Source organism: Sturnus vulgaris, chromosome 4, assembly GCF_052056855.1.
Source record: "Sturnus vulgaris isolate bStuVul1 chromosome 4, bStuVul1.hap1, whole genome shotgun sequence".
Lineage (NCBI taxonomy): Eukaryota > Metazoa > Chordata > Aves > Passeriformes > Sturnidae > Sturnus > Sturnus vulgaris.
The window spans coordinates 74,056,879-74,083,677 of NC_142246.1; the positions used below are offsets into that span (position 1 = coordinate 74,056,879).

Below are 26,799 nucleotides of genomic sequence, written 5' to 3' on the forward strand. Positions count from 1 at the left end.
CCAGCAGCAACACATGGGTCTCACACGCTGTAGCCCCCTGGGATGAAGAAACTCATTTCTGCAGCATGTTTTATTGCAGAGGAACGTGAACCTTGTGCAACACTCTTTTACACCCAGAGCCTTTTTCTTTATTCTTTCCCATAAGCAGGTCGATGGAGTCAGAAGCCTGCTGCAGCACGGCATGGAGGAGCTGAGCCAGCTTTGCACAGAACACCTCTCCTCTGCCCCCAGCACAGCAATGCCAGGGAAAATCCAAGTGCTCCTTCTCGGGAAACATCAGTAGCTCTTGCTGTCCCTGTGATGCTCCAGGAGAGGTTCTGGCAGAGCTGCCATGCTCTGCACCTGCCCCGACAGGTGTTTGTTCTCCCCTCTGAGGAGGGGACCTGAGTGAGTGAGGGGACCCGCTCCATCCCAGACAGACAACCCCTCATGTGTGCTCCAGGCACAGCACACCCACTCCTTACCAGCTTCTGGCAGGGCACAGGGGCCAGGAGGTCCCACAGCAGCCAAATTTGTGTCCTCAGTCTCTTGAGACAAACGTGGTGACCAGACATTGCCCAGAGCAGCACTTGTGTAGCTGCACTTGGGACCTGCTGGCTGTGGAGACTGTGGGGCCCAATGGGCTTCTGTGGGCAGGGAATTCCAGGTCCTTGGAGCCCCGTTGTACCACTCCTGGTTTAACGACTGAATGTCACCTCTCAGGGCACTCAGGGACTCCCAAGTTAGGCACAGGCAGGCAATGAAGCTTGCACTGCAACAAGGCAGCCAAGAGGAACAGCAGGTCAGCATCTGCAAAAGCTGCTCTCAGCTTTAATTCCTACACAGACTTTCCCCTTGTATTTCCCCACTGTTCCACCCTTCCAAGGGAACAGCAAGTGCTGTAGCACCATTACCAACATGTCTCCTTTCAGCTCAGGCCCAGGGAACACGAGGCAGAGCACAAGCCAAAGGGACAACGACTTCCTAAGCTGCTTTTCTTGCCCTTGCAGGAAGCCAAGCTTTAACTAGACATCAATGGCTTTCCCAAGGATTATCAGGGAGCCTGCTATCTCCTTCTACCACGTCCAGAACTCACCGTCCCAAGCTGTACTTCTCCACAGGACCTGCAGAACCCCGGCAATGGAAGAACTGCCAAGGCTTCTGTAAAACCACTGGGCTCTGTAAAGGTACCAGAGCGTGGGCACTGCCAGGGGAATGGGCGAGGCCCCTGCAGCACGAAGGAGGTCGCTGCTTTGTGACACCCCCCCGCTGTGCTGGCGTGTCCCCTCTCACCTCCTCTACAAGCCATTCTGTCAGTCCCCATGCTGACAGAGGGTGCTCTGGAGCAATTTGAAATACGCAAGACTTCATGGCACAAGTGAAACCAGATTCTGGCTGACCCTGTGGAGTTTCAGATACCATTATCTCCTGCCCTTCCCCTCAGCCCCAGATAACAGGAACCAGCACAATTTACCTCAAAGCTCAAGGCACCAAGGTCTGAATTCTCCAGGCCCTCATCGGTGGCAGAGGGGATCGTGGTTCTCTGGAGATCTTTGGAAATCAGCAGATCTTGTAGCTGTGGAGGGTGCTCCTCTGAGGAGTGTTTAGAGACTCTGGCTTTGGGATTTCTACAGGATCCAGTTTTTTCATTTTTTTCATTCCAGTATTCCAAGTCACACAACTGTATTACTTTTCAGTCACTTCCTAACTGCCTGATAAAAATCAGGAAATATTACAGCCAAGACATGCCCTCAACAAGATACAGCCAACAGCAGCTAACAGGAACTTCAGATTCCATGATTCAGCCACACTTGATCCATGAGCAGTGCAAGCATAACCCTTTTACCAACCTTTCTGGCTAACTGCCAACAAACACAAGAAGTACAAAAAAAGGGAAATCAGGGGCAATCACTTCTGCACCATCAAGACTCAATGACACTGACGTGGAGCACAAGCAACTCCAGACCAGTTTTTTATTAAGACAGCTCAGCTCACGTTCCTCCCAGCACCACTGCAATAACCATTTAAGCTGTACCCCGCAGCCAGATGCTGCAGCCTGGCAGGGTGTGGAGGAATCCCAGCTGGGACACACCTGAGAGGAGCTGACATCCTCCCTGGACCACACTCACCCCAAGGTGAGAGAGGCCACCAAAGTCAAACCCTTCAAAGCACAGGATGCTGTGCTGCTGCAGCTTGCTACTGTCACCAGCCAGGTCAGCAACGATGCTCTTATCTTATCTCAATCTTTTCTGTGAGCCAGGGGTGCCAGGGCTCTACAGCCACCTGCATGCAAGAGAATTAGGGACATGGATAAATGCTGCAGACATCAGTAGTTTATTGGTATGTTTAGTCAAAACACATTCAGAATGGAAACTTAAAAGTAAAAATACTTTCCACCTGCAACAAGTAAACTAGAATCTACTAGCATATAATGCTTGACAAGTTACAGCAATAAAGATGGTAATCCACTGTCTCGAATACCTACTAAAGTCAAGATGGTCAGCCAAGTTTGTTGAAGTAGAACCGTAATGACAAAATACTCCCACCATTCACAAATCAGCGACTAACAGTAATGGTCAGTGAATCCCTTCCTTTGCTCTAAGAGGTACATTTACTATTCAGAGGGTCAAGAACACGTAAGAGTCCACAGTACAGCAGGTGAGCTATCACCATGTAAACTTCTCTGGATGATGTTCCAAGGGTTCGTGTCACTTAAACAAGAAGCAAGCCAAAAAGCAGAATGGCTCAGGAGCTCTTTTTACTACTCTGTTTTTGTTGTCGATTATTTCCAGTGCCATTTGCCATTACGAACGAATTAGGTGGCAGCAAAATACCACAGCACTACAGAAGGAAAAAAAACAACCCTCCAGGCTACACAAACCACACTGGTGGCAAACTGCTACCCGATGACAGCAATTTGTCCAAAGGCTGCAAACCTAAGGAGTGGACTTGTGTGGCGAGCAGTTCAAGTACTACAGATTTCCAGGTAACAGCTGAAATTGCAAGACCTTTAACAAAAAAATTGAAATATGAAAATGCCAATTGGTAGAAATGTGTCCCAGAAAAAAAGTGTATGAAAATAGTGCAAGACTTACCATGGAACACAGAAGACCTCAAGTCTGGGAGAGAACAGATAGATGCCACTTCCCCTTGCCTAGCAAGTATCAGAAAAGATGTGCAAAATCTTCCACGTTACTCGAACCCAGCAAATGATTGCATAATCCAGAGACAGACTGCCAGGATGCCCTCCCTGCTTTTGCTTGAAATTGCCCTTCTCTAATTTGAAGTCTTCCATGTTCAGCAGCAGCTGTAGGCGGTGGCACTTGTGCACGGTCGCAGGCACAAACGCCCGCTCTGCTCCCGAGCCCGGAGCCACGCCCGGCGCGGGCCCGCCTGCACCGCCTGCTGCAGCGGCGCTTGATGGCCACGTGCTCCGGGCCATCATCCGGGACACACCTCTCCAGGAGAACCCAGCAGTCCCACTGCACGAGAGGATGCCTCCTTCCCATCCGCCGGGCCAGGGCCGCATCGGTGTCAACTTCAGCTGAGAGTTATGTGCAAAATGAGTACAAGTTTTTTAAAAAGTGCAACTGGAAAATGCAAGAACTGAAGAGCTGCTGTTTAGTTCTCTGAAAATTGCAGTATCCCCGTTTGATAAGCTCACCTTCACAAAGGATGCTTAGGTCCTACCCATTACGAGCTGGCCAGAAGTGTCCACCATTCTGGACTGACTTCTGAAATTCAGGTCCAAGAGAGATTAGAACTCCACTTTCTTGAACTCTGACACTGATTAAAGAAAAGAGACAACCTGGAGACTACTTGGATGCCTTCATCTTCCCTTCCCCCCCACTGCAAAAAAACCAGGCGAACTTGTTAATTGAAGAGCAAGGTGGATGATCATTTTAGCAACGTTTACTCATTGAAAGATACTGCAATTTTTTAATACAATTTTCCAATTATTTCCTTTAAATGCTTTGCAGCCGCTTGGCTTTGCAGCACAGTACTTCATACACTATACTGTACAAAATCACCAGCAAGACTGGAATGATGTATTCATAGAAGGCACCATCATGCTTATTACATTACCAGAGAACTCAAATACAGTCAAGACAAGTTTCACTGTACAACGCTTCTCGGAGGGGGAAGGGGAAGGAGGAGTGTGTTGAGCAGCCATCCCTGCACTGAAGAGGGGCAGATAGAAAAATCTGACGTGAGCTATCAAACCTGTTGCGTACTCAGGGCTACGACTTGGAAACTCTGGGTTCTGGTTACAGCTAACTGCATTCCTTCTGGAACAAAGGTGTAGTCTTATTAAGGTTTGTGTGTGTACAGAGGTTGGTCACAGCAAGCAGAGCAGATGCCCGCATCGTTCCCCAAGCTATTCTGTCTGAGTAAGAGGATGAAGGTTTTCCCTCCGATGCCTCCTGCAGCTGTCAGTATAAATGAGTTCAGAGGACCCATTAGTGCATTTAGATGAGTGCGTAAACACGAGTTTGTTTGGAGCCAAGTGTTCTAAGAAGGAAAAATAAAAAAGGCAAGCTTCTCCAATTGCACAAATTGCACTATTTGTGTTTCCAACAGTAGTAGGCAGAAACGGTAACACTTACACAAAATGTGCAGCAGAGGGTTTTTGACTGAAAGGACCTGAATTCTACTGGGCATGTCCTTTAGTTCAGCTTCTGTTGCAGATAGTTAACTGGTCTTTTGTTTCTTTTCCTTTTTTCTTTATTTTTAGTCCTCAATTCTCCAAGTACACATTTATAAATTAAGTGTGACTCCTGTTGTGAAACTGGGGAAAAAATGTCCACCTCAATTTGAACCGGAAACCAAAGGATGTTTTCACATCAAAGAAACGATCAGAAGGGCTGTGTCACATTCCAAAGCTAAAAAAAAAATTAACAAGAATGCAAACACGATGGATAATGTACCACTGCCAAGACTGTCTGCCCACAGTGGAGATTTCAGCGGCGCTGTCCAGTGAAACGGCCTTCCATCTGCCCGGTGCCTCGTCCAGAGCCCAGTTTCTGTGCCATGCCGCCCCGTGGAGGAGGTCCTCTCCCGTCCCGGTCCCGCATCATGCCGCCGCCCACGATTCCGCGGGGCCCGCCCGGGCCTCTCTCATTGCGGCGAATATCCCTGCGCTCGTCGCCGCCGCCGCGCGTCTCCCGCTCACGGGCGGCCCGGGTCTTCTTCTCCTCCACGTTCAGGCGCACCTCCCCGCGGAACATTATGGGCTTATGGGGAAAAGCAGTCAGGGCACACGTTAGTCGCCACGGCACGCGGGGCATTCCAAACCAGGCACACGAGAACTCTGCTCTGGCTGTGGGCCCCAGCCTTCCTTCATGAACATGCCCAAGACAAACGTGACCTGTTAAGGGTTCCCTGCAGCTCTACAGAACGCCATTTTCACATTCACTTGGGCAGGCAAGGAATTAAAACGTTTGTCTCAAGCAAAAGCAGCACTGTCTTTAACCTCTTCACTGACAGCTTTAGTCTTTTCACTACGGGGTCGAAGTTCCTGAAGAATTGCTCCACTAGGTCTCACTCCTACATCACAGAAAGGAAAGCTGCTGCTTTCTCCCCTCCAGTTCCCCAAAGCCAAACAGCAAATAACTCTGTTGGCCCCCCTCTCGACCCCAGGGTGCAGAACTCAGAGATCCATGTGATGCCCTTTGAAGGGTTACCTGTGTCACTTTCAGCTAAAGGATCTCTACAACTAAGTTCTGTGCTCTGTGTGGAGTGTTTGTGTAGAGGTAAAAAACCCCAATTCCACACGATGCAGTTTGAGGAACGCTGTCACGGCTTTGGAAGCTACACAGCACTCGTGACAGAACGGGTATGCCAAAGCCGTTTTTCTTCCAGCTCTTTTTTGAATGCCAGAGCCCCTGGCAATGCAAACTAGGATGGCCCACAACACTTGTGGTTTAGGGCTTTTGGTCCATCCCTGGAAGGGGACACTCAGTACCCAGTGCTAATACTTACTTTTGCCACTAAAATTCGCTGGACCGGCTCAGAATCGTCAAATACCACAAAACCAAAATTAGGCAGCTTTCCTCCCACTCCTTTCGTATTGATGCGAAGTTCTACCACATTTCCAAAGCCTGGAGAAACACAAGGGAAGAGACACTTGATCGAAACCAGTTGTCCCCTCTGCTCATCCCAGACATCTGTAGCGTGGCACTGTGAAAAGCTTACCCATGTAGTCCAAATCACTGTTACATGACTTTTTAAGCCAGTTTTCCACCTTACTCCCTGCAGCTGGAACCACTACTTACTCATGAAGAACTCTTTCAGTTCACTCTCATCAATATCGTGCGGCAAGTTCCCAACGAAGAGCTGGTGGCTGTCTGGATAGCGAATTATGCGGCGATTATCCGACTCGTTCTGCTCCATGTCTCCCCTTCCTACTGTCAACACGAAGACAAGACGGAAGCACTGAGGTTAAAAGATGTGTGTAAATGTGGATGAGCACATCTAGGGGCAGCAACAAGCACATTCACTCCAGCCAGCCCGGAGTCTAAATCAGATTCCCTCCTTTCCAGCTGAAGGCCGCAGGCACAGGCAGTTCATGACCAGGCGAGCATGACACAGGTACAGAGGAGGCCTCGGCAGGCAGCTCTCATTAACCCCGCCCAAGCAGACACAAGCTCATCCACGTTACCTGGCCGAGGTCCTCGGGGTGGAAATCCCGGTCTTTCCCTGGGACGCTGCTCACGAACGCGGGGAGGCTGAGACTGAGCTTCAGGTTTAGTTTCCACTCTTGGCTAAAAGAGGAGAACATGCATTATTTAACACTGGCCAGGTAAAAACAACCCAAACCCCCAAACTCACCAAAACAAAAACCCCCACAACACAAGACATGGGTAAGTGGCATGCACAAAACAAACTCTGGAAGATAGACATTGATGTCAATGTGTTTGGGAGTGGGTTTTTCACATGTCTAAATTCCTCTGTACCAATCCAGGACTGCAGTGTTCATTTATCACTGTTAAAAGGTGCAAAGCAAACATCTCTCAATCAGAGCTATCTCCTCAAAACATGGCTAAGGTGAATTTTCCATGTTTGACCAGGCATCGAGACCCCAGTGTTCCTTTATTCACAAATCCCTCAGCCTGACTTAAATCCTAGAGGCCATAAAGCTTCCTCAAGCCAAGCTCAAACTGCATGGATTAGGAGGCAGTCCAAGATGAACACGGAGAGATGGACAAATCACATGTTCTGTCCAAGTCCCCGAGGAGTTCTTTTCCTCCAGTGCTGAACAACTATACGAAAACTAACAAAAAGAAAGAGGAGAACAAAAGCCCTTGGAAGTGTAGTATTTCCTGAAGTGAGTTTCTACAGACTGCCTCTTAGCATATGCTTCAGCTTTACTCATGTCAAGACCACGATGCTCAAAGTACACCCTTCATATTCAGGTACTGGAGCACCCATTCCATTTTTTTACAAGCAGAAAATATGCTCTATGAGAAATAGACAGAACAATAAAAATGTTTCTATGCAGACTGCTGGTCACTGAAGCAATTCCCAGTATTTTTTAAATGCCATTTTCAGTTAAGCAGCTGCTGGTGTGCTGGATTCCTATCTTAGAAAAACAAAATTATCCTTAGGAACACAAAAATATACAAGCAGCCTGCAAGTAAGATAAAACCCCAGGTGAACAGCTATAGGCCCAGACTGCTGGGGAGAAGTAGTTTATATTAAACATATCCCTTATTGTCCTTTAAGGACTCGGGACAACTGGCAGCTCCAGACACAGTACTTCCAGGGAAAAAAGGCTGGATTTTACAGGCAACGTGCAAGTGTTACACACCAAATGGACTTCTTAGCCCTCCTATCATTTGTGCTCTATGCAGCTAGGCTTTAGTCTGTCCCTACAACACCTCTAGGATCGCTTTTTCAGTTCCAAGAACAAGCTTCGAAAATGAGCCTTCCTGTTTAATCTTGTTCTTTTCTATTTCCTGAGTCACTGAAGCTTCTCTGCCATCTTTCACTCACACATCTTCAGCACATCATAAATAACACCTGAAAAGCAAAACTTGATACCTTCAGACACCCATTTCTTAGATACTCATGGCTATCAGGCTTAAACTTCCTCCTTTGTCAGCCCCAGTCAAGACCTGCTAAGTCACTGATGTGCTGCTGCTAAATCCCAAGTAACAGGCACCTTGTACCCACTCCCTCTGTCCTTTGCTGAACTTCTCACACAGCACACACACAGCTGACCTCTCTGGTTGTTTTATAAGGAGTATCATCCATCCTTTTTTAACAGGAAAAGGCTGCCCCAGTGCCTCAAGAGGAAGGGCCTTGTACAGAGCCGTGCTCCCCAAAAAACTGCCACGATTGGCAGCACCACAAGACTCCAGATCAGGGCTGCCATTTACAGCCCTAGCAGTAGCTCATTGCAACTCATACCTTCCAGCATGTCCCAGCAGGCACAGAGTGGATAGAAGGACACTAAGTAAGGAGCTCAGGAGACCCAAATGACCACAGGAGCCAAGTATGCCACAAACCTCAGCCTGGCAGAGCTCTGACAACCATTAAGGAAAAGGTGGCATTGTCTCTTCTCTTCAGGAGCTCACATGGGGAGGGAAAGGGACTCACCCCAAAAGAATCAGGCCCTGCCTACCCCTGCCCCTCTGCACCCCTATGACAAACAATCCAGTAATAAAAATGGGAGATAAAAATAACTGAAAATGCTATAAGGAAAAGTCCCAGTTTATGGATGCAGGCAGGTTGATTTCTAATCATCTGTAATTAGAAAAAGAACAAGAAATGCTGACCTGTTTCATTCCACAGCTGTAAGGAAAGAACCCTGAACTGTTTTACATCCAGATCAGTAAGTGTGCAGGGGCTGTATTTTTAGCTTGTTGGGGGGGGTGGGAGGAACTGAAGTTATGCAGAGAAAAGAACGAGCAGGGCAGTTAATTCTATGTAACATCACTGACACCAGCTAGAACAGAGTCTCAAAGGAGCCACCCACCCACCAGGGCGTCTTCTGTCCTCGTTTACGTGCACAGTGTCTGGCACCAAAGGACCCACGAGAACAGGAAAAAGCTGCTCCTGATTTGCAGCTCCTTGTTCATGTGCCTTTTCTACCAGATTTCTACACACCGTGTCTAAAATATGTTCAAGAAAACGAGCTCAGAACTGACTAATTCTGGCTACAGAAGAGCTGAGAGTTGAAATTCCTGCCATGTCAGTATTGCTCAGAAACTTCCACACACCATTACCTAAAGCATAAAGTCAGAGCAAAAGAAATCAAAAGGGGCAAAGCACAACAAGCAACAGAGGTAACACAGAAGAGTTTAAGGGGACATCTCTAAGCTATCTCCTGCTCTCCTGGGCAGATCATTTGAAATGATCTTCACAGCCACACTACAACCATCTACCCTCTCTTTGGCAAATAAACTAACATTTATTTTGGTTTTGCGTAATGAAGATCTATCCTGCACTAGAAAACCCACAGTTTTTATGTGGTTAAATACCACCTTAGAGTTCAAAGCCCTGTTTAAGCTGATCAAGATAGACAGACTTCCCAACTCATTACACAGCCTTTATTTGATGTCTACGATAGTCCCAGCAGACCAGAAGCAACACCATGTAAGGTGCTGGGGTTTGTTTGGTTAGATTTATTTCACTTTTCTCTTTTTCTCCCCTGTTTCTGTTTTAACATGCATTTGGCTGAAGGATAGTCCGAGACAGGGATCTCTCTGTTACCACAAAATTGAGAAGAAGCCAGTGCAAGAACAAGAGCAGCACCAACCCAGCTGTTCTACTGAAAACTGCAGCCTTTTTGAAGCAAGAGCAACTGAAGATACAGCACTCCAGCACACCCTATCAATGCACGGGGGTCAAGGACACATTTTCTGGTTTGAGCACTTGTATACAGACCCAGGAAGCTGAATTGAGAGTCTCAGAATGTCTCACACCACCTTGGCATGAGCAGGACATGAGCTGTCACCGGTCAAACTTGCTCTCCTCTTTTCCCTCCTCACCCAGTCAACCCAGGAATGGGAAGATAGCATTGTCCTGGCAAGGAAATGTGAATCCTTCCATTCCTCACACAGTCATAAGTTGGTACAGGGTTCTGTGACAGGCTAATTATCCATGGATAATGAAATCCAGCATATTCCTGTGGATGTTAGCCTTACAAGGCAATCTTCCATCTCAGAAATGACGCACTCTCTTTTTACTGCTGGGCCACTTCCACCAATGCCCTTTTCAAACACACTTCAGAAAAGTGACATCTTGGGGCGATTGGTGTTTCCCCTTTCAACCAAACCATAGGCCATGAAGTTAGGTAAAAAAACCCAGGAGCGATTTCCTTGTTTCCACAAGAACAGATTTTAACATTACCATCACCCAAAGTTACACCAGTTACACGTTCGTGCCTTTACTTGAGACAAGGAGGTGAGTGCATTAACATTTAAGACACAATTAATTTGTGCAATTTAAGTCAAACAAGTTGATCTGTTAATTTAAACAACTGAAGCAGTTTGCAGAAGTAATGAGACAATCCAAGGTGTTCACAGATGGGTTACCTGTGAGACTGGTGCTTTAACATGGGGTGGAATTCCAGAGGAAGAAACAGTACCACTAGGAGGCAGGTTTTTACTGGTCACTGAAGCCCAAGAGAAAGCCTGCAGGAAATGCAACAAACCTAGGCTACTAATCATGGCAAACCACTGACATTCCTACAGGGAAACTCGTCTGCTAAAAATACACTTTTGGTTCATATCTGACTATTACATAATGGCTGTGCAAGCATTACAATGCAGGTACAGAAGGGTTTGTAGTTCCAGCTGTCTGTGGATTCCAAGGGCATGGAACAAGCATGCCCACTACCACTACTCCAGTGAGCCCAGTGCCCTCAGCATTCCCAGATCACTGCTTTCCACGATGTAACCAAACCTAGGACTGAAAACCCTGCAGTGTTAAGTGTCTTTTGCACCAAGAAAGGAAGCAGACGCCTGAAGTTATGATCAAAAATGGAGAAGAGAAAAAGCATTGGAAAAAAAATATGGGAGACCTGCTGGAGCTGGAAAATGTTTTATGGAGAGCTCCAGCTCTCCCTGGCTGCTCCTAGAACTTGGCAAGCCTGCAGGTGTCACCACACCAGAGGATGCACGGTGTGCACTCTGGTTTTTAAGATTAGGCATCCTGCCCCTAAGGAGACAGTCAGTGCCCCCAGACTGACTGATTCTGAACCTAAGCTGCAGCAATTTTGCAAGTGTCAGCGTGTTCCATTTCTTTTCAAGGAAAGAGCAGCGGTTCCCATTGTATGAGATTTTTGGTACTGGCAGCTACGGGTGTTTTGTTACCATGCTAACTGCACATTTAAAAATGTCTACACATGCATATACCTACACACACACTTTACAAGAGCTTAAAATCTACAATAGGTGATGAGCAGCACTTAAAAATAACATTTTTTCCTTTTTAAGTGAAACTTTGCATTTTTACAAGGTCAAAGGTCAAGCCTAATTGTTCATACAGCATGACACTACAGAGAGGTACCAGTTTAGCCACCCAAAAAGGCAAACTTTCAAGGCCAATCTGGTTTCCATCTGCACTTAGCACAGATATGACTTGTAACTAACCTTTGGTGGTTCTTGTGGTAGCGAAACAGGTTCTACAGGAGGTGGGGATGGAGATTTCTCTTCTAGCTCCTCAAGGGTCTTTTCTTCTACGTCAGCTTTCAGCTCCTCAGCTTTTGTTTCAGATTCCAATTCTGGCTCAGGTTCATGAGAAGATTCTTCCAGTGCCTCCTCTATCCCATTGCTACAATAGTCCAATGCATTTTATGAGCTTATCAATTGCTTTGCACTTTATCACGTTTTGTAAGCTGTGCTATGGCAACAGCTCTGCTATGAAAACGATTGTTGTGTCTCCATGTGCTTTGTGTTTGTGGTGGTTTGTATGTATACACTACACTGTACTGGCTACAAAACCAGATTTACTTCTGCTGAAGCAGTTCTCTGCAGAGAATAACACAGTCTTTTAAACCTGGAGAAGAGGTGCTCTGCTCAACAACTGCTGCTTCTGAAAGAATACTAACACAGTGAGGACCAAGAGACGATTAAGCTACACACATAAACAAAGCCAATTTTGGAATGAAACTTATGTTTCTTTACCAAAACACTACACAGCTTCCTTACCAAAGCAGCTGTGAGTCCTATTTACAGAAAATCACATGCAACTTCTTCTCTGCTCTGTGTGGTTCAAAGGTAGGGGATCTGACTATCTTCTCTCTTCAGCCAGTCCAAAATCCTAACTTACCTCCAGTCTACACAGCTCCTGCCACAGGTCACCACCTGCCCAAGTGACTCTGTGATGAACAATGACTTTACAGCCTCTTTCCAGATGACACAGTAACCCCAAAACAAGATCTGACTTCATGCTTTCAGGCATTCAAAACTTTCTGCATCATCTTGAGCAAGCCACTGCCAGATTTCCAGCAGATTCCACTTTTCCATCAGATTGCTTATGCGAAGCATTAAGTGATTTGTGTTCAGTATTATCACTGATGCACTCAGCAGGTATCATCTAGTGATGTTATACATGTTTTTTTTACAGGAGAACCAGAAAGTCGGTTCTGGCCCTCATTATGCCACTGCTATGTCTCAAGACAAGCACACGGTTTGGTATTGTTTGTTTCTTTGTGTTTGTGAGCGTTATTCTTGGTTTTTTTGTATTTTTCTTACAAAATTATAAATATCTTTTCTCTTTAATCTTGCTGAGATTTGCAGACACTCAGGACAGAGACCTATTCTTCCAATACAGCTGTAGAGCAGCCTCTCAAAAATTATGTTTTTCTCTGAATTCCAAATGATATCCAAATTTGAGTAACGTATCAAGATGCCCCTGCTCAGTGCAGGGGGTGGCACTAGATGACCTTTAAAAGGTCCCTTCCAACTCAAACTATTCTGTGCTCAACCATCCTTTTGTTAACCCACCTGTGACATGTACCAACATATCAGAGTTACTGTTCAAAGTCTGAAGTACAAAGATTCCATCGTGTATGTACACGTGGGTCGCTCCCTTTTCATCTCACTTTTGAGACCAGAAGTGAAAATAGGTGACAAACATTAAAAAATACCCCATTTCCTCTCTTCAATAAAGAAGCAATGTCTCAAAATAATGCAATGTTAACTTAACACAGATCCCTATCAAGCTAAGTGTGTTTTCCTAAACTAAAATCTAAAGCTAAAGCAATTCTGCCTGTCGTTTTTATTAAAAAAGCAACTTCTTATAATAAAAAGGACTTCTTACGCCACAGGATGGTTCTCGTAGTAAGTACTGCTTGCATTCTCTTGCACAGGTTCAGGTGATGGTTGTCTTTCCTCCTGCTCTTCTTCCACCTCTTCCTCAGACTCTGACATAAAAATAAGAACTTGTCATCTCTTATAGGTCTCCACAAGTGTACACGAATCACAGTTAAATTAAAAGCATATTAAATTAGTAGCAATCAAAATAAAGCTTCACCAACAAAACATGGTAAAATTAGCTGCAAAAAAAGATGGAAGAGCCTGCCTCTCAATCAAGAGGCTTGGCTGTTTATGCTTTTCACAAAAAGAGGAGGCCAGAGATATCAGTGCTAGGAGGTTCTGGGAGGAGACTTTGAGGGTCTTTTAACGCAGCGGGTGCTTTTCATATGGTGGCAGTGAAAGATTGCACTATTACCTCATAAATCTCAGTGCCTCAGACTACGAAGATGAACCTCAAATACAAGCATGATTGCCTAAAATGCTCTGTTCTACAGAATTGAGATGAACAAATTCCAGAAATTACCCAGTGAACACATGTACATACGTTCTGGCTACACTCTAATTTGCTCTGCCTCATGGAACAGAGGGGAAAAAAACCCAACTCAGTCCAATTCACCCCTCGAGTAGCAATGGATTACTGAGGCTGATGATGATGTGAAAGTGAACTACATATCATATCTGACAAGCAGTTAGACTTTTTCTTCAAATCGTGCACAAATCTGACTGATCTCAGAACACAGGAGTGCCTGCTGCAGCTATGGCAGCAGAAGTCCTGCTGCTCTCTGCTTCTGTTCTCTGCCAAGCCTCACCCTCTGTGAGCCAGCTCAGCCCTCCAGGGAACACAGCACTACTACAGGACCTTCATTTCCCAGAAGGTATTGAACCAGCAGCTCTGTGCCCCACGAGAAGGCAACAAAGGTTGTGACAACCCCAAGGTCTCCACGAGACACTTCTGTCAGCTCTGCACACAGGAGAGAGGAACAAGGATGGCACAAAGCCTAGGCATGCAGTCCTCCTCACCTTCATCAAGCTCTCCCTCTGAATCCCCAAATACTTCATCTTCGTATCTGAAGATATCATTATGGACATAGAACTTGTTTGGAACAGATCCCTGTAAAAGAGGAACATGCAGCGTTCAGCATATATGGAGCATCAGCAGGCAACAAAAGGATGGACTACAGACCTAAGTTTGGGGTACACACTGACATTTTGCAATAGGACTGTATCACTAAAGCTATCCTCTGAGCTATTTTCTTCCTCTCTAAGCAAACAATTGAACAGTAGGTTCTGCCCAACGGAGAAAGGAAGTTTCAAGCAGAATAAAATCTGCTAATTTTGCTAAGTCACAGCAATTATAGGTTTTAACTAAATGTATAGCTCCTCAGTTTCATTGAGGAATCTCATTTTTCCCTATTACAAACAAAAACCCTGAACTTTCACAGGGTGGCTGTATGCTTACAGCATCGTGCAGGGAAATAATGAAGAAATTGAACATGAACCTAAAACATTAATCTCCAACCACACAATAGCTCATGATGCAGCAGGGGGAAAGAAGCAGAAAGAGCACACGACACCTTTTACCTGTACACAGCTTTGCTCTCACCAAGAGCTACATTCAAGCTTGTGCAACCCATACTCACATTTGCCAGTAGGCTTGAAACTACACAACTACAGCAGAGTTTTGATCCACAGAGATCAGCTTTACTATTTAAAAAAAAAAAAATGTGCTAATGGCAGCTGCCAAACACAAGCTTCAATTTTCTTTGTATTACTGCTCCAACACTTCAAGTCCAAGGAAATAAAATGGATTGGGCCCAATACACTAGTTTCTCTGCACTCACACTCTGTGACACATTTAATGATACTCTGCTGACCAAGTTTAAAGAGAGATGCTATTTTTCGTCCCAATATGACAAACTGTAGCTACAGGTGAGGTCAGATTTCTTCCAACTTTATTTGAAGTTTGACAAAATCTTGCATATACTTACTTCTGGAGCAAGCACAAAAGTCTGCATGAACTTCCTCATGGGTTGCCCGTTGTTTGAGAGCTCTCCCATGACTTGCACGACCACCCCATCGCTCAGAGTGGCGTGAGCATCCACGTGGCGGATCTTGGTATGGCACTCGCTGAACTGCAGAGACATCACCTTCTTGTGGATCTCCTACAAAGAGACAGATACATTTCAGCTGCAGTGACCTCTGCACTGAGCTTCACACCTTTTACCTACCTGAGTCTCAGCTAAGCCCAAGAGAGAACTCCCCTGAGGCTCAAAAGATCAATACAGGAACCAACAAGTGTCTTTCACTGCTAAAAGTCTTTCTGAGCTCACTTAACTTTTCACCTGAAGTTTTTCACTAGGATTCAAGTATTTCTCAGAGTAGTCAAACAACATACAATTTGCTATCCAAGTTTTCCAGCTGTTTTAAAATCCATGGCTTATTTTAAGGCTTTACATTTTTTAAGGGCCTGTGAAAGGGACAGGATTTAGCTTGTGTTATAAAACTAAAGAAAACCTCCACATTTACCCAACAACAAAAAAATCAGCCCAGAAACATAAAAAAAACCCCAAAACCAACCCTCTACACATCATCAAAGTACCAAACACCATGGGAGCAGGGGACATCTGCACTGTCAAGATTTTTGTGCTGCAAAAGAGATTCCGCTGGTGAAGAGAGAAGAAAGCAAGCCTGCCCTGGATAAAAAGCCACACCACTCAAAGATGTGGCTGCCACAGGAAGAGATGTTCTAGGTGACAGACAATTCTGATAATGCAGTACAATCTCACTTCATTCAATTTTTTTCAGATAGTTATGCTCCACTTTAACAAAACTCCACTCACACAGGAGTTTAATGAAACTCACAAAGATCACTCCTTTCCTGAGGAACTACTTCTAACTGAAACAAGATGCATTTATAGTCCCATCTATCAGGTCCTCTCGACTTTGTTTCCTACCCTTAAGGTATTTTCTGCAGGCCAGATGCAAAGCTGAAGAATCAAACACAACTGCCAATCAAAGCAGCAATAAGCAAACAAAAACCCTCAAGCTAACAAATTCCTGTCTTTAAACAGGAAGCAGTATCACAATCCGTTACTCACCAGGTAAGAAAATCAAAGAAAAAACTTTGATTTATTCTGAACATTAATGAGGATTACAGGACAAATTTTAATACTCACAGCTTGACCATACACTGCTTCTTGTGGTTTCCCACTGGCATCCAGTCCTCCATGAACATAAGAAGAATTCCTGCCATAAAACCTGCAAGCAATGAGATGTAAAAGTCACAGAAGTGAAAAAATACAATCAAATCCAATAAGTCTTTTAGCCAAAAGTTGTAGAGTTCAATGCTTCACAAATTTTCCCAGATTCAAGAGGCTCCAAGAATACTGGGGCAAACCAACTCAATATGCAGCAGTGCAGTTTGCCCGAGGTGGTGTAGCCAACTCCTGAATCAACCTGAGCCTTGGCTTGCTGCCTCTAAGGAAGGTGGCCACTTGGGCTGGAAGGTTCCTCACCTCAGGATCCCCTGCCTGTGACAGAGGCATCAGCCCAGCGAGGTGCAGCCGTCCTGCCACTCCTCTGCACCCTGTTCTCTGCACAGCCTTGGCCAGCACTCAGCTCACGGTTTTCATATTTAAATACCTACACGCGCTTCCAATATTCTTCTTACATTTCAGAGATCCTTTGGCACTTTCATTCCACTGCCACCTAGAAATTCCATTTTCAGCCTAGAATACTCTGATTTGATGTGGATTCTTAGTGTTGGCTTATAAAGCATGTGACAAATGCTTTATATTTTCAGTACATTTATATTAATAGAAAAAAGCATTGTAACACTCTGTGTTTTTATTTAGGAGCATGCTTTGCCTTGGGGGTGACTGCCTTGAGGTCCAGATGCTAATAGGTACCTTTATTATCCACTCTTGTACAGTCTACATGAAATAAAATTGTCATGAATTACTTTTATGAACTCGGTGTCACACAGAGTGGCAAGAATACCGAATATTTTTCTCTACTTGAACAAGAGCAGAGGGTTAGTGCACAGAATTAAACCCTACAACTTCCACATTTGCCATATCTTGGTTTATTCAACTGAACTTGGAAACTCTTTTTAGTTCTACTTTTGTGAAAATACAAGTCCAAGACTTCTACTCCCTTGACTACGTCCAGAAAAAAGTCTGGGAAATATTAGATTGTTTTCTTCGGTACCAACCACATAATCATGACTTTGAGCATGGTCCAGCACTTCCTAACAGCAAGGAAGTACAGAAACTTAGCTGAAGCAGTGCACAAGCAGACAGCAAAACATCTTTTCTCTAAACTATTTCTCTCTAAATTCCAAAGCAATCTCTCTGAAAGTCAGCAGTTCTTGCTAAGGGCCTTCACAGGGGACCAAGAGTTTTAACCTGCTTTTAAGGAACTGCTCAAAGCCTCTGGGTGGTAGAGTCCCCAGTTAAATGGAATTAAAGACTTTTGGTTAAGGGGCAGAAAAGCCTTACAAATTCAACTGAAATGCGACAGGCATTTAACCACGCTGAGTAACAGCCATTTAGAGGGCAAACTGATCTCTGCTGCTCCTAAGGCCTGGGCAAGCTTTGGATAATGACCAGTGACAGGATCCTCTGTGCTCTTCCCAAGCTTTTAGTAGGATGAAACAATAACTTTAACACTTGTTGTCCCAACTCCCTCACTGCTGCAAAGAGCACATCAAGCACCAGGAAACCAGGGAAAGCTGAATCCTTCTGTGTCAGAGAGCAAGCTGCTGTTCAGACTAACAGCAAGATAAAGAGGGAGGATAAGATGCCCTCCCTGGAGAGCAACACTCAGAAGAAAGCTGCAGCCAAAGAACACAAAGGCAAATGTCCTCCCTATCTGAGCCTGATCAGAAGAAAGGGGCAGCGGTGGCAGAGACTGCAAGTGGCTAGAAAACATTTCATACAAGCAGCTCCAGAACTGGGTAAGATTAAACCAAACCAGATCAAAACCTCTTGGACTCTTCTTTGCAGAGGTAGCTAAGAGAAATTCCACAGATGCTGTTGTCAGTGACACTTGTGCCACCTTTGAAGCGGACAGATAATGTTCCTGAGCACAGAGTAACACCTGCACCAGGGGAGCCTGCTCATGATTATCTAGCCAGCCTCCCCAGCCTCAGCAGGTATTTCTGCAATCTGTCCACATTACCATTTTATTGCCTTAGAAGCAGCAGACCTTTCCACAGAAGAAATATCTGGATAACATGCCATATATCCACATGATCTGACCTGGCTCTAGAGCCTAAGGAGTTTGCAGTAAGATGAAACAGTTTTTCCATACTCAGAAATGAATGTCTGATTTACCACAAAAAGGACACACTTTTGTTCAAACCCACCATCCCTTGGTGAGTGCAAGTGTTACCTGTGCAAGAAGTCAGGAGCCTTGTTTAGCAGAGTGTAGTACTGTCTCACAAACTCCCGCCCTACGAGCAGGGGACTTGGCTTCTCCATCACCATTTCTTTGGTACTCAGTGTCACACGCTGCAATTGAAAACATTGCTGTTAGCTTGAAGGCACCCCTATGTATCACAACTTCCCCATAAAAAGATAAACATTGTTATATTAGAACTGAAACAATTATGCATTTAGGGCCTTAACTCACTAGAAAATATTCAGCCAATTCAGGACACCTCTTCTGAGTAAGTAAGAAAATTTCTGTCGATTCATTTACACCTTTGATGAAAAGGGAACAGTGGCTATAAAGTTCTTTACAGAAATGGTGCTTTGAAAAACACAAAACACCCTAAAATGAACAAACAAAAACCTGTTAAAAACTTCTTGCACCATTCATTTATCCCTTTGGCTGATGAATACTTAAAAAACCCAGTTGAGCAGCCCTGCAAAGCCAACAGGAATACACTTAGTTAAGGCAGCTGGTACCTCTGCCTCAGAAGTTACTGACACATCTGTAAGATGAGGATGGGAGCACCAATATGAAGTATCCACATGGGCTGGATTCACATTCCATGAAGACAGGGAAGGGAAACCTTAGTGCCCCAGAGATGACCCAGGTATTACTTGTCCAACCTAACTGCATTTCGCTTTTGTCAGAATCATCTCAGTTGGAAAGGACTTCCAGGGGGTCACCTGCTTCAACTTGCTAGGCTCCTTCCTATCCATACTGTCCTGCAGATCATCCCTGTCAGAAAATAATCCATTTTTCAATGGCTTGCCAGTACCCAACACGTTGCTTTTGCCAGCTCACTTTAGACTACCACTATCTGTGACCATGAAATTCTCTCCATTTCTCACACAGATGCTTCATCTACCTTCTCTCTCCAAAATTTAATGTGTATGCAAGGCAACAGGCAAAGAAGACCAAGTAACAAATCCAAGTTTCCAATTTAGGAGATAATCCTAGAGTAAGATTTTTGGTTTTTTACCAAAATAACCTTGACCCCTCAATCTAAAGCAAGTGCCAAACCAAAGGCTGTTTGCACCTACAGCCAGACAGCACATAAAGCATATGAAGTGAAAAAGGGAGATTAACCTCAGCTTAAGAAGGGCCGCTAATAAAGGCAGAACATACACAGGAACAATGCCACGAACAGGGCAGATCTGCATCCCATTGGAACTCCGAAGAAAAAAGCCCAGATGCTTGGCTCAAATAGTTTACACTTCAGGGACAACCAAAATGATCCCAAACCAGCAATCCAAGCCACAAGACAATACCAAGAAATGCTCCCAAATGCAGTTAGTCAGGAATCACACCTGAAACAACAGTCTCAAAAATGTGCAGGTAAGGCAGAAGGCAAAATCTCAAACACAAGTCTTGAACCTGGAGGTAAGAAAAAAGTAAACTTATCCAAAACCCTATTGTAATATAGGGCTTTAAAATAAACCCTTTGATACAACTCAACAAAATTCTGGAACACAGTATTAGTGTGGCCTCACAGGAAGCCCCAGAGGAAGTAATTATGCTAATGAGACACAAAACCGAATGTCAAAACACTAAGGAACATTGAAGGAACATGTGCGTGCTCAAAGCAGGAGCAAGGGAGAAAAAACAAAATACGAGCAATTTGAGGATCTTCCCAATACAACTCACTACAGCAATGGCATGCACTAGGAAATTCCACTTAGAAAGCAGCCTTAAAAGACGGACATCTCCATTTCTACAGGTGAGACTGTCCTCTTTTTTTGTTCCCTTGCCTCACACAAAATTGGTGAAAGGATCTCCACCATGAGCACCTGGGTGACTACACAAAGATGGAGCCTCACCAGGATTTTTTTAAAAAGCCTGTTAAAAAGCAGATGATGACCACCACACGTTTCTATGAATATAGCAATATGCCAAGTATACTTGTTAACAAACTGCTGGAATACCTCAATGAACACCGAAAATGTCTCTGGGTACAAAACATAATAATCTGTGACACAATAATCTCCTCCTACACTACAGGAGATCTGTACCCCACTACATCTTTTCTTCACTGGAAGCTGTCCTACTTCCTCCCTGTGCACCTCTTCCATATTTCAAGTGACAGCACCACTGATTTACATGACCCCATCACATAACTTTAGAGGACGTCTCAGTACAATTCTTCACCTGTCTCAGTATTACTTCCTTTCATTCTGTCTTCAAAAATCTCAGTAGGGATAGCAGAGCCTTAATGAACTGTTTAGGTCTCTCAGGTCATTAAAAGGCAGTGAAATTAAATCAGAGGTACTCCTTGCTAGCAACATGGGTGCCATGAAACCAGGTCTTCAAAAGATTAAAATCTCCATGTGTCTCAATTAGAATAGCACCTCCCCTAAAGTCAAGGACCCAAACCTCAGCAGACCCAAGGGGTTTGGAGGTAAAGATACCAGTGAAAATTTAAGCCAAAAGGCAGGGCACGAGCATCAGCAATTTAACAGGCCAAATTTACAAAGAACTCCTGCTATCTCCTTGGCTTACCAGGCTCCAAGGGAAGCCCCATCGATATCAATACTCTATAAAAGCTCTAATTCCAGTTTCTATCAGTACACACCCAAGAGTTAGTGAATAACAGACTAAGAAAGAAGACTCTGAGTGCCCTTCTGAGCTGAATGTAATGAGCCACATTCTTAGATCAGCCTGGGCAGCCATTGAGAAATGAGAACTTACTGCTCGAGGCACTCGTGTGTACACTAGCCAGAAACAAAATATTGCTCTAAGTGTGAAATCCCAGCACTGAGGTGGCAATCACCAGAAATCAAACACACTCATCTGCTAGCTTCTTTATGGTGCAACTGTACTGTTAAAAAAATCCCTCCACCATGCACAATGGCCAGTGACCATAAGCCACAGGGGCAGGGTAACAGGAACACCCATCCAGCTGCAGCTCATCCACAGGCACTCCTTACCTTCATCCAGCTGACATAACAACTCATCAACAAGACTGAATTTCCACCTCACCTACTACTTCCCCTTCCTCTGTTACCAGGAAGGCACACTGGACTTGCAGTGCTTTCCTCAACCAAGGAGAATCAGGAGCCACACAAAATATTTTGCAGTACACGAGTAAGCTGAAAGGCACAATGCAACACGGAATCTCCTTCCTTCCATGACAAGACTCAGAGGTGAGGAACCCAATTCCAAAACTAAAAAACACACACACGTGCCAGTGAAATACTCCTTGCAACTTCAACTGGCGTTTGCAAGTTTATAACAATAACTTCAGCCTACAGGCAGGATTTCTTCCAAGAGAACAAAAACAATGTGAGAACTAGCACAGAAAGAAATTATTTGTTATTTGCAGGCAAAAATTAGCAAACAAAAGGAGAAAAGATAATTTCCTCCGAAGAACAACTGCACAGTACTGAAATTCTCCAAACACCTTCCAATGACCACGACAAATAAAGCAAGGAGCCAGCCTTTGCCACGGGATGAGGCACAGCCCAGTTGTGCTGAACCACGTGAGGATCAACTTCCATCAGTTCTCATATCCACACTCAAGCAAGAGCATGTAAAATCATTCAACCTGTAATCATCTTTGTACACAAAATTTTACTAAGCTCTGCTTGTCCCATTTTTAACTGAATGAAAAAAAAACCAACCGAGAAAGCAAACCCGAAATCATCATCCGTCAGTTTGCACAAGAGGGCAGCAGCAATTTGTTTGTGAACAAGTAGTGCAGACTGCTACATGTGGAGTAGTGAAATGTTCCCTGGCATTTTGCTCAATAGGCAGCTCTGACATTTGCAAAGCTTTTTTCCTCTATAATACATGTAAGCATTCTCATTACTATTATTATTATTATTATTACTTCCCTTGCCCTGTAGAAAGCAGAAATATGACTCGTCATCTGCAGCAAATTACTGTGACCCGAGGCCATGACCGAGCTACAGAATGGTGGCCCACATCCTCAAATTTAGGTATCCAGAAAATAAACTTGGGCACAAAGCCTCTGGTTATGCTCAAAGAGGTATTCCAAAGCCACTTTTCTTCTGTTTCAAGACAGACCAACAATAGTGAAGTTGCCTGTCCGTTTCATCAATTCTGAATGGGGAAAAACAAACTAAAAAACAAACAAACCAGAAAAAAAAGTTGAACTGAATTCTGACAGTATCTGAAGAAATCATCATCTGAACTTGAAGATAACCTCCATCAAGAGAAATTTCTAAGCTTTGCAAGGGAACTATGGGCCTCACCAGTTGTTTTAATAAAAGCTATAAGCAAATAAAATTTTGTTTTATTGACAAATTTCAAAAGCAAATTTCATCCTCTGAACAGGTCATCCATAGAACAATCTGTCCATAACTACAGGCACACAGACATCAAGCTATCATTTTAGACAAATCTGCAACAGCATGGCTTGTTTGTACATCCCCAAGCTTGCAACTCTTGTCCAAGTTGTTAATCAGATTTGAATACACTACCTAAAACGAAAAATTTGAGAAAAATCTTCTTGCAAATTGGGAAGATGTTCCCCACACAACGGGCACACTAAGCACAGCCACAGGGGACACAGTGCCACTTTGCACACCTCTGGAGCTGAAGGAAAGCAGAAGGGAAGGGGAGAGCTTTCACAATCTTGGACATGTTTCTCCCAAACCCAGATTATCATATCTGAACTGTGTTTCTTACTTAGAAAAGCTAAAAATAATGCCTTACAGGGCACACTCGCTCCTACAGTCCATAAGCACGACTGAGATGCCAACACTGCCAGACCTGTGGAGCCACACCTCAAAAAAAGTCAAAATCCAAACTGAGAGCCCAGCAGACACAAGGCAGGGCATCTGACAAAGCCCTGCAGAGCCTGGGGGGTACCCCGTGGAAAGTCAAAGTAGCACAAACTGCCAGGAAAAATTCCCGAGAGGGCAGTGAGAAGTCCCAGAAAAGACTCCAGTATTGATAGCACCATGTCTCTGTCATGCTCTGCAAGGTCAGCCCTCAGAGTATCCTCCATATGCAGCAAGGACCAACAACCGTGTGTAATCTACTAGAATCCCTTCACTTCATGATCTCCTTGACCCGTGTGCTACATTCTGAACCGGCGGAGCTCGGAGGCACAGCACACAGCTCTTTCAAATCAAGCTCTCCTGACAGGCTGGTTTAGTTTTGCTTTGTGACTGGGGATTGTTGTGAGGAGTTTAACAGCACCCTGTATCTTGAGCACGCAGCTGCCATAGGGAAAGACCATCCTCCGGGCAATTAAGCTTCCATCGGTGCAGTCCCAAAGGGCCAACACCCACCCAAAGAGCAGTAACAACAGTGACCTGCTCTAGGGGAGCCATTTCACCTCTGTGCCATCATCCACAACCACGTTCAACGCCTTTCGCCCAGTGTCTCATTAGATACATCTGTTAGTCTCACATGCTCATCTTTTCATCAGCTCTTTATTTGTTAAATGCTCTCAAAAGCAGTGACATCTAGCACCATAACTACTACAGCACAGCACTCAAATCCAACCCTGTACCTTAAGGTACAGTGGTTCTTCATTGTATTTTCGGTGCTCTGAAATAATCCTAAGCGTGAGAATAGATGCTTAATTTGAATCCTCAGTTCCATAAAGGAAAACATTCATATGGACATCAGCAGCTATGTGGCTGATGGACTTTTGGTTTTCTCTTCAGTTTAAGCCAGTTTTCACACAAAAGATTTACACTCCTAATAAAAAATCATCAGACACGGATCATAATTTCCCACAGCAAGCCCACAATCTTTTATGTGGCAAGCCAAGATCACGTTTTTTACATCCAAGCAACCAGGGTTCACGAGAAGAAGGAATCCTTAAGACTGACAAGCCAAGCTTTCCTAGGGGACGTATGGCCTTGTACCCACACCCACAATCACAACGGACACAGAATGCCTCCTGAACAATAAATCAACACCAGAAGTAAAGCAATATCGGTTTGTCAGCAACCAGTTCTCAGCTCAGAATCCAAGCTGACAAATCCTATACTCTCTTACAGTGCTACAGTAGCAGAGCCACATTACCCTCAGAAACTTGGGTATGGATTGATGTAACTTCCCCTATTTCTCAACTGTTCAAAAGTTCCTTTGGCATCTTTACGCTTCTTTCTGAATGAAAGCAGATCATCTGCACACTGAATTGAAGAACACACAGTTGGAAGTTGCCAAATCAGCATGGAAGGCCACAATAACAATATCTACAGGACTGACTAAAACTTTCTGGTTGAAGTTAAACAATAATCTCCTATCGTCTCGTTCTCTCTCCCGTGATAGTACTTTTATGCAGTGGTACCTGGCACCAAGCTCAAGATCCAGGCTCACCCAGCTACCCCCAAGAGATTTAAAAGATTTGTTGTGGAGAGATGCTCCTGGGCACCCACACTGGAACTGCAGTGACCTCCAAGATGAAGGGAGGCAGAAGCCTGAGAACCCAATGAGCTCAACTCAAGTGACAAACGAGAACAGCTCAGAAAAGATCTACTCAAGGCATCCGGCTCTGCAGAATAAAGGGTGCTCTCCACAACTTCTGCGATACCGCTCCGTGCGCAAACACAGCAGCCCAGGTTATGGCTGAGGAAAGGGGAAGCGCAAAAAGGCGAGGGAGGTCTGCAGAGCTGGGGCAGCCCGCACAGCCAGGCTGCCACGGCCGTACGAACTCGCAGGAGAGCAGAGGGGCCCGCTGAGGCGAGGATGGCGAGCTGAGGGAGCTTCATCAGCACGACCGATGCCGGCGCAGCGGCACCGAGCCCATGCCGATGCCCACGTACCTCTGGAGGCCCCTGCACAGGCAATCGATCCATGAAGTGAGACGGGAAGCGGCGACCGCAGGGCCCAACACCACAGCCAGCACCGAGTAACGCGGGGCTTGGGGGCGCTTTTCCCCGGCCTCCCCGCGCCGCCCGGGGCGAAGCGGAAGAGCCGCCAAGGTGACGAAGAACAAAAGCCGCCCCCCACCCCCCCTCCGAACCGAGCCGAGCCGGGAGCCAGCGGCGCTACCGGAGCGGGCGGCGAAGGGCAAAGCCGGGACCCAGGGCGCTGCCCCGCTCGGCGCCTCAGCGCCGTTCCCGCCGCTGCCCTCAGCGCCGCGCGCGCCGTTCCCGCCGCTGCCCTCAGCGACCGTTGAGCAGCCCCCCCCCCCCCCCCCCCACACAAACAGAGCCCGCGCCGGGGCCTACCCTGCCCCCCGCCCCCCACGCCGCTCACCTAGGGGACAAAAGTCTCGGTGCGCGGGGCCGGGGCGAGTTTTCGCCCACGCCGCCGGGAGCTGCGCGGAGCTGGGCGCGGTGAGCGTGTCCCTCGGGCGGCACGTCCCGAGGCGCGGGCAGCACAGGGCGAGCGGGGAGCGGCGGCGGTGTCACAGCCGGGCGGGCGGGCGGGGGAGGGCGAGCGGCCGCGGCTCCCGTGCGTGCGTGCGTGCGTGCGCGCGTCTGCGCAGATCGGGAGGAGGGGCGGGGCAGCCAGGGGAAGGGCGGGGCGTGCCTCGGCGCTCTCCACCAATCACCAGCGGGCTGGCGCGGTGACGTCAGGCATGAGCGCGTATTTAGCAGGCGGGGACGGAGCCCCGGCCCATGGGCTGTGTAATATGATTCTGTTTGTGGGGTTGCCGGTTTTTTTGTTGCTTGTGTCCGGCCCTTCCTGGGGTCTCAAGGCACCATGGTAGAGCGTGGCTGGGCCAGTTTGGTTCCTGCCTATCGGAGCCGTTCGTTTCTCTTGGACGGAGGTCTCTAGCCTGTAGAGTCACGGTGCGGTCAGTGTTGGGATACAGCACCGGACTGTGGAGGGCTGTGCGCCCATCCTTTGCTCAGTTAGAAGTTTGCAGCTTTTCACTGAAATAGGAACGTTTTTGAGCTATGCTGAAATAAAAAGTCCTCCATGATTGCAGGTCAAGTACCGGATAAGTCCTTTACACGGTACCTGAATTTGCCCTTTGGAGAATATTGTGTCTCCGAGAGGAAAGTTGGGAGTGTGTCAGAGATCTCTTTTGGAAGCAGCTCTCTCTCTCCTTCTCGGGGTTCAGTATGTGAGGATGGAAATAAATTTTCTTTTGTGGAATAATCTGGTGTTGGCTGTTTCCTGTTTTCTTCTAAGGACCAGAATCTCTTTATGCTATCTTGAACGTGTCTGGTGGGTTCTGGTGTGC

At 45.8% G+C, this 26,799-nt stretch overlaps 1 protein-coding gene across 2 annotated transcripts; it reads right to left on the reverse strand.

Annotated features, from left to right (window-relative positions):
- Window positions 1-2,290: 2,290 nt before the first annotated feature.
- G3BP2 (G3BP stress granule assembly factor 2) lies at window positions 2,291-26,103 on the reverse strand. 2 transcript variants are annotated; one of them, XM_014884912.2, is made up of 12 exons: window positions 25,863-26,103; window positions 18,642-18,760; window positions 16,424-16,505; window positions 15,236-15,409; window positions 14,268-14,358; window positions 13,252-13,354; window positions 11,580-11,760; window positions 10,521-10,619; window positions 6,641-6,743; window positions 6,255-6,383; window positions 5,962-6,080; window positions 2,291-5,213 (listed from the first exon to the last, which is right to left on the reverse strand). In XM_014884912.2, exons 2-12 carry the CDS (start codon window positions 18,734-18,736, stop codon window positions 4,941-4,943), a joined length of 1,449 nt encoding a protein of 482 aa, XP_014740398.1. In that variant the 5' UTR covers window positions 18,737-18,760; window positions 25,863-26,103; the 3' UTR covers window positions 2,291-4,940. The 2 variants fall into 2 exon arrangements, with proteins under 2 accessions (XP_014740398.1, XP_014740397.1); XM_014884911.2 differs by having other exon boundaries at window positions 6,255-6,386; window positions 25,863-26,102.
- Between the last annotated feature and the right edge of the window lie 696 nt (window positions 26,104-26,799).

Bases quoted from the DNA above. Each gene is read 5' to 3' on its own strand.
- G3BP2 (XM_014884911.2), bottom strand. From the start codon at position 18,736: ATGGTGATGGAGAAGCCAAGTCCCCTGCTCGTAGGGCGGGAGTTTGTG. The intron at 14,359-15,235 runs GTAAGTATATGC...CCTCTTTTACAG, and splicing joins CTTTTGTGCTTGCTCCAGAA to GGATCTGTTCCAAACAAGTT. The intron at 11,761-13,251 runs GTAAGAAGTCCT...GGACTATTGTAG, and splicing joins TACGAGAACCATCCTGTGGC to CAATGGGATAGAGGAGGCAC.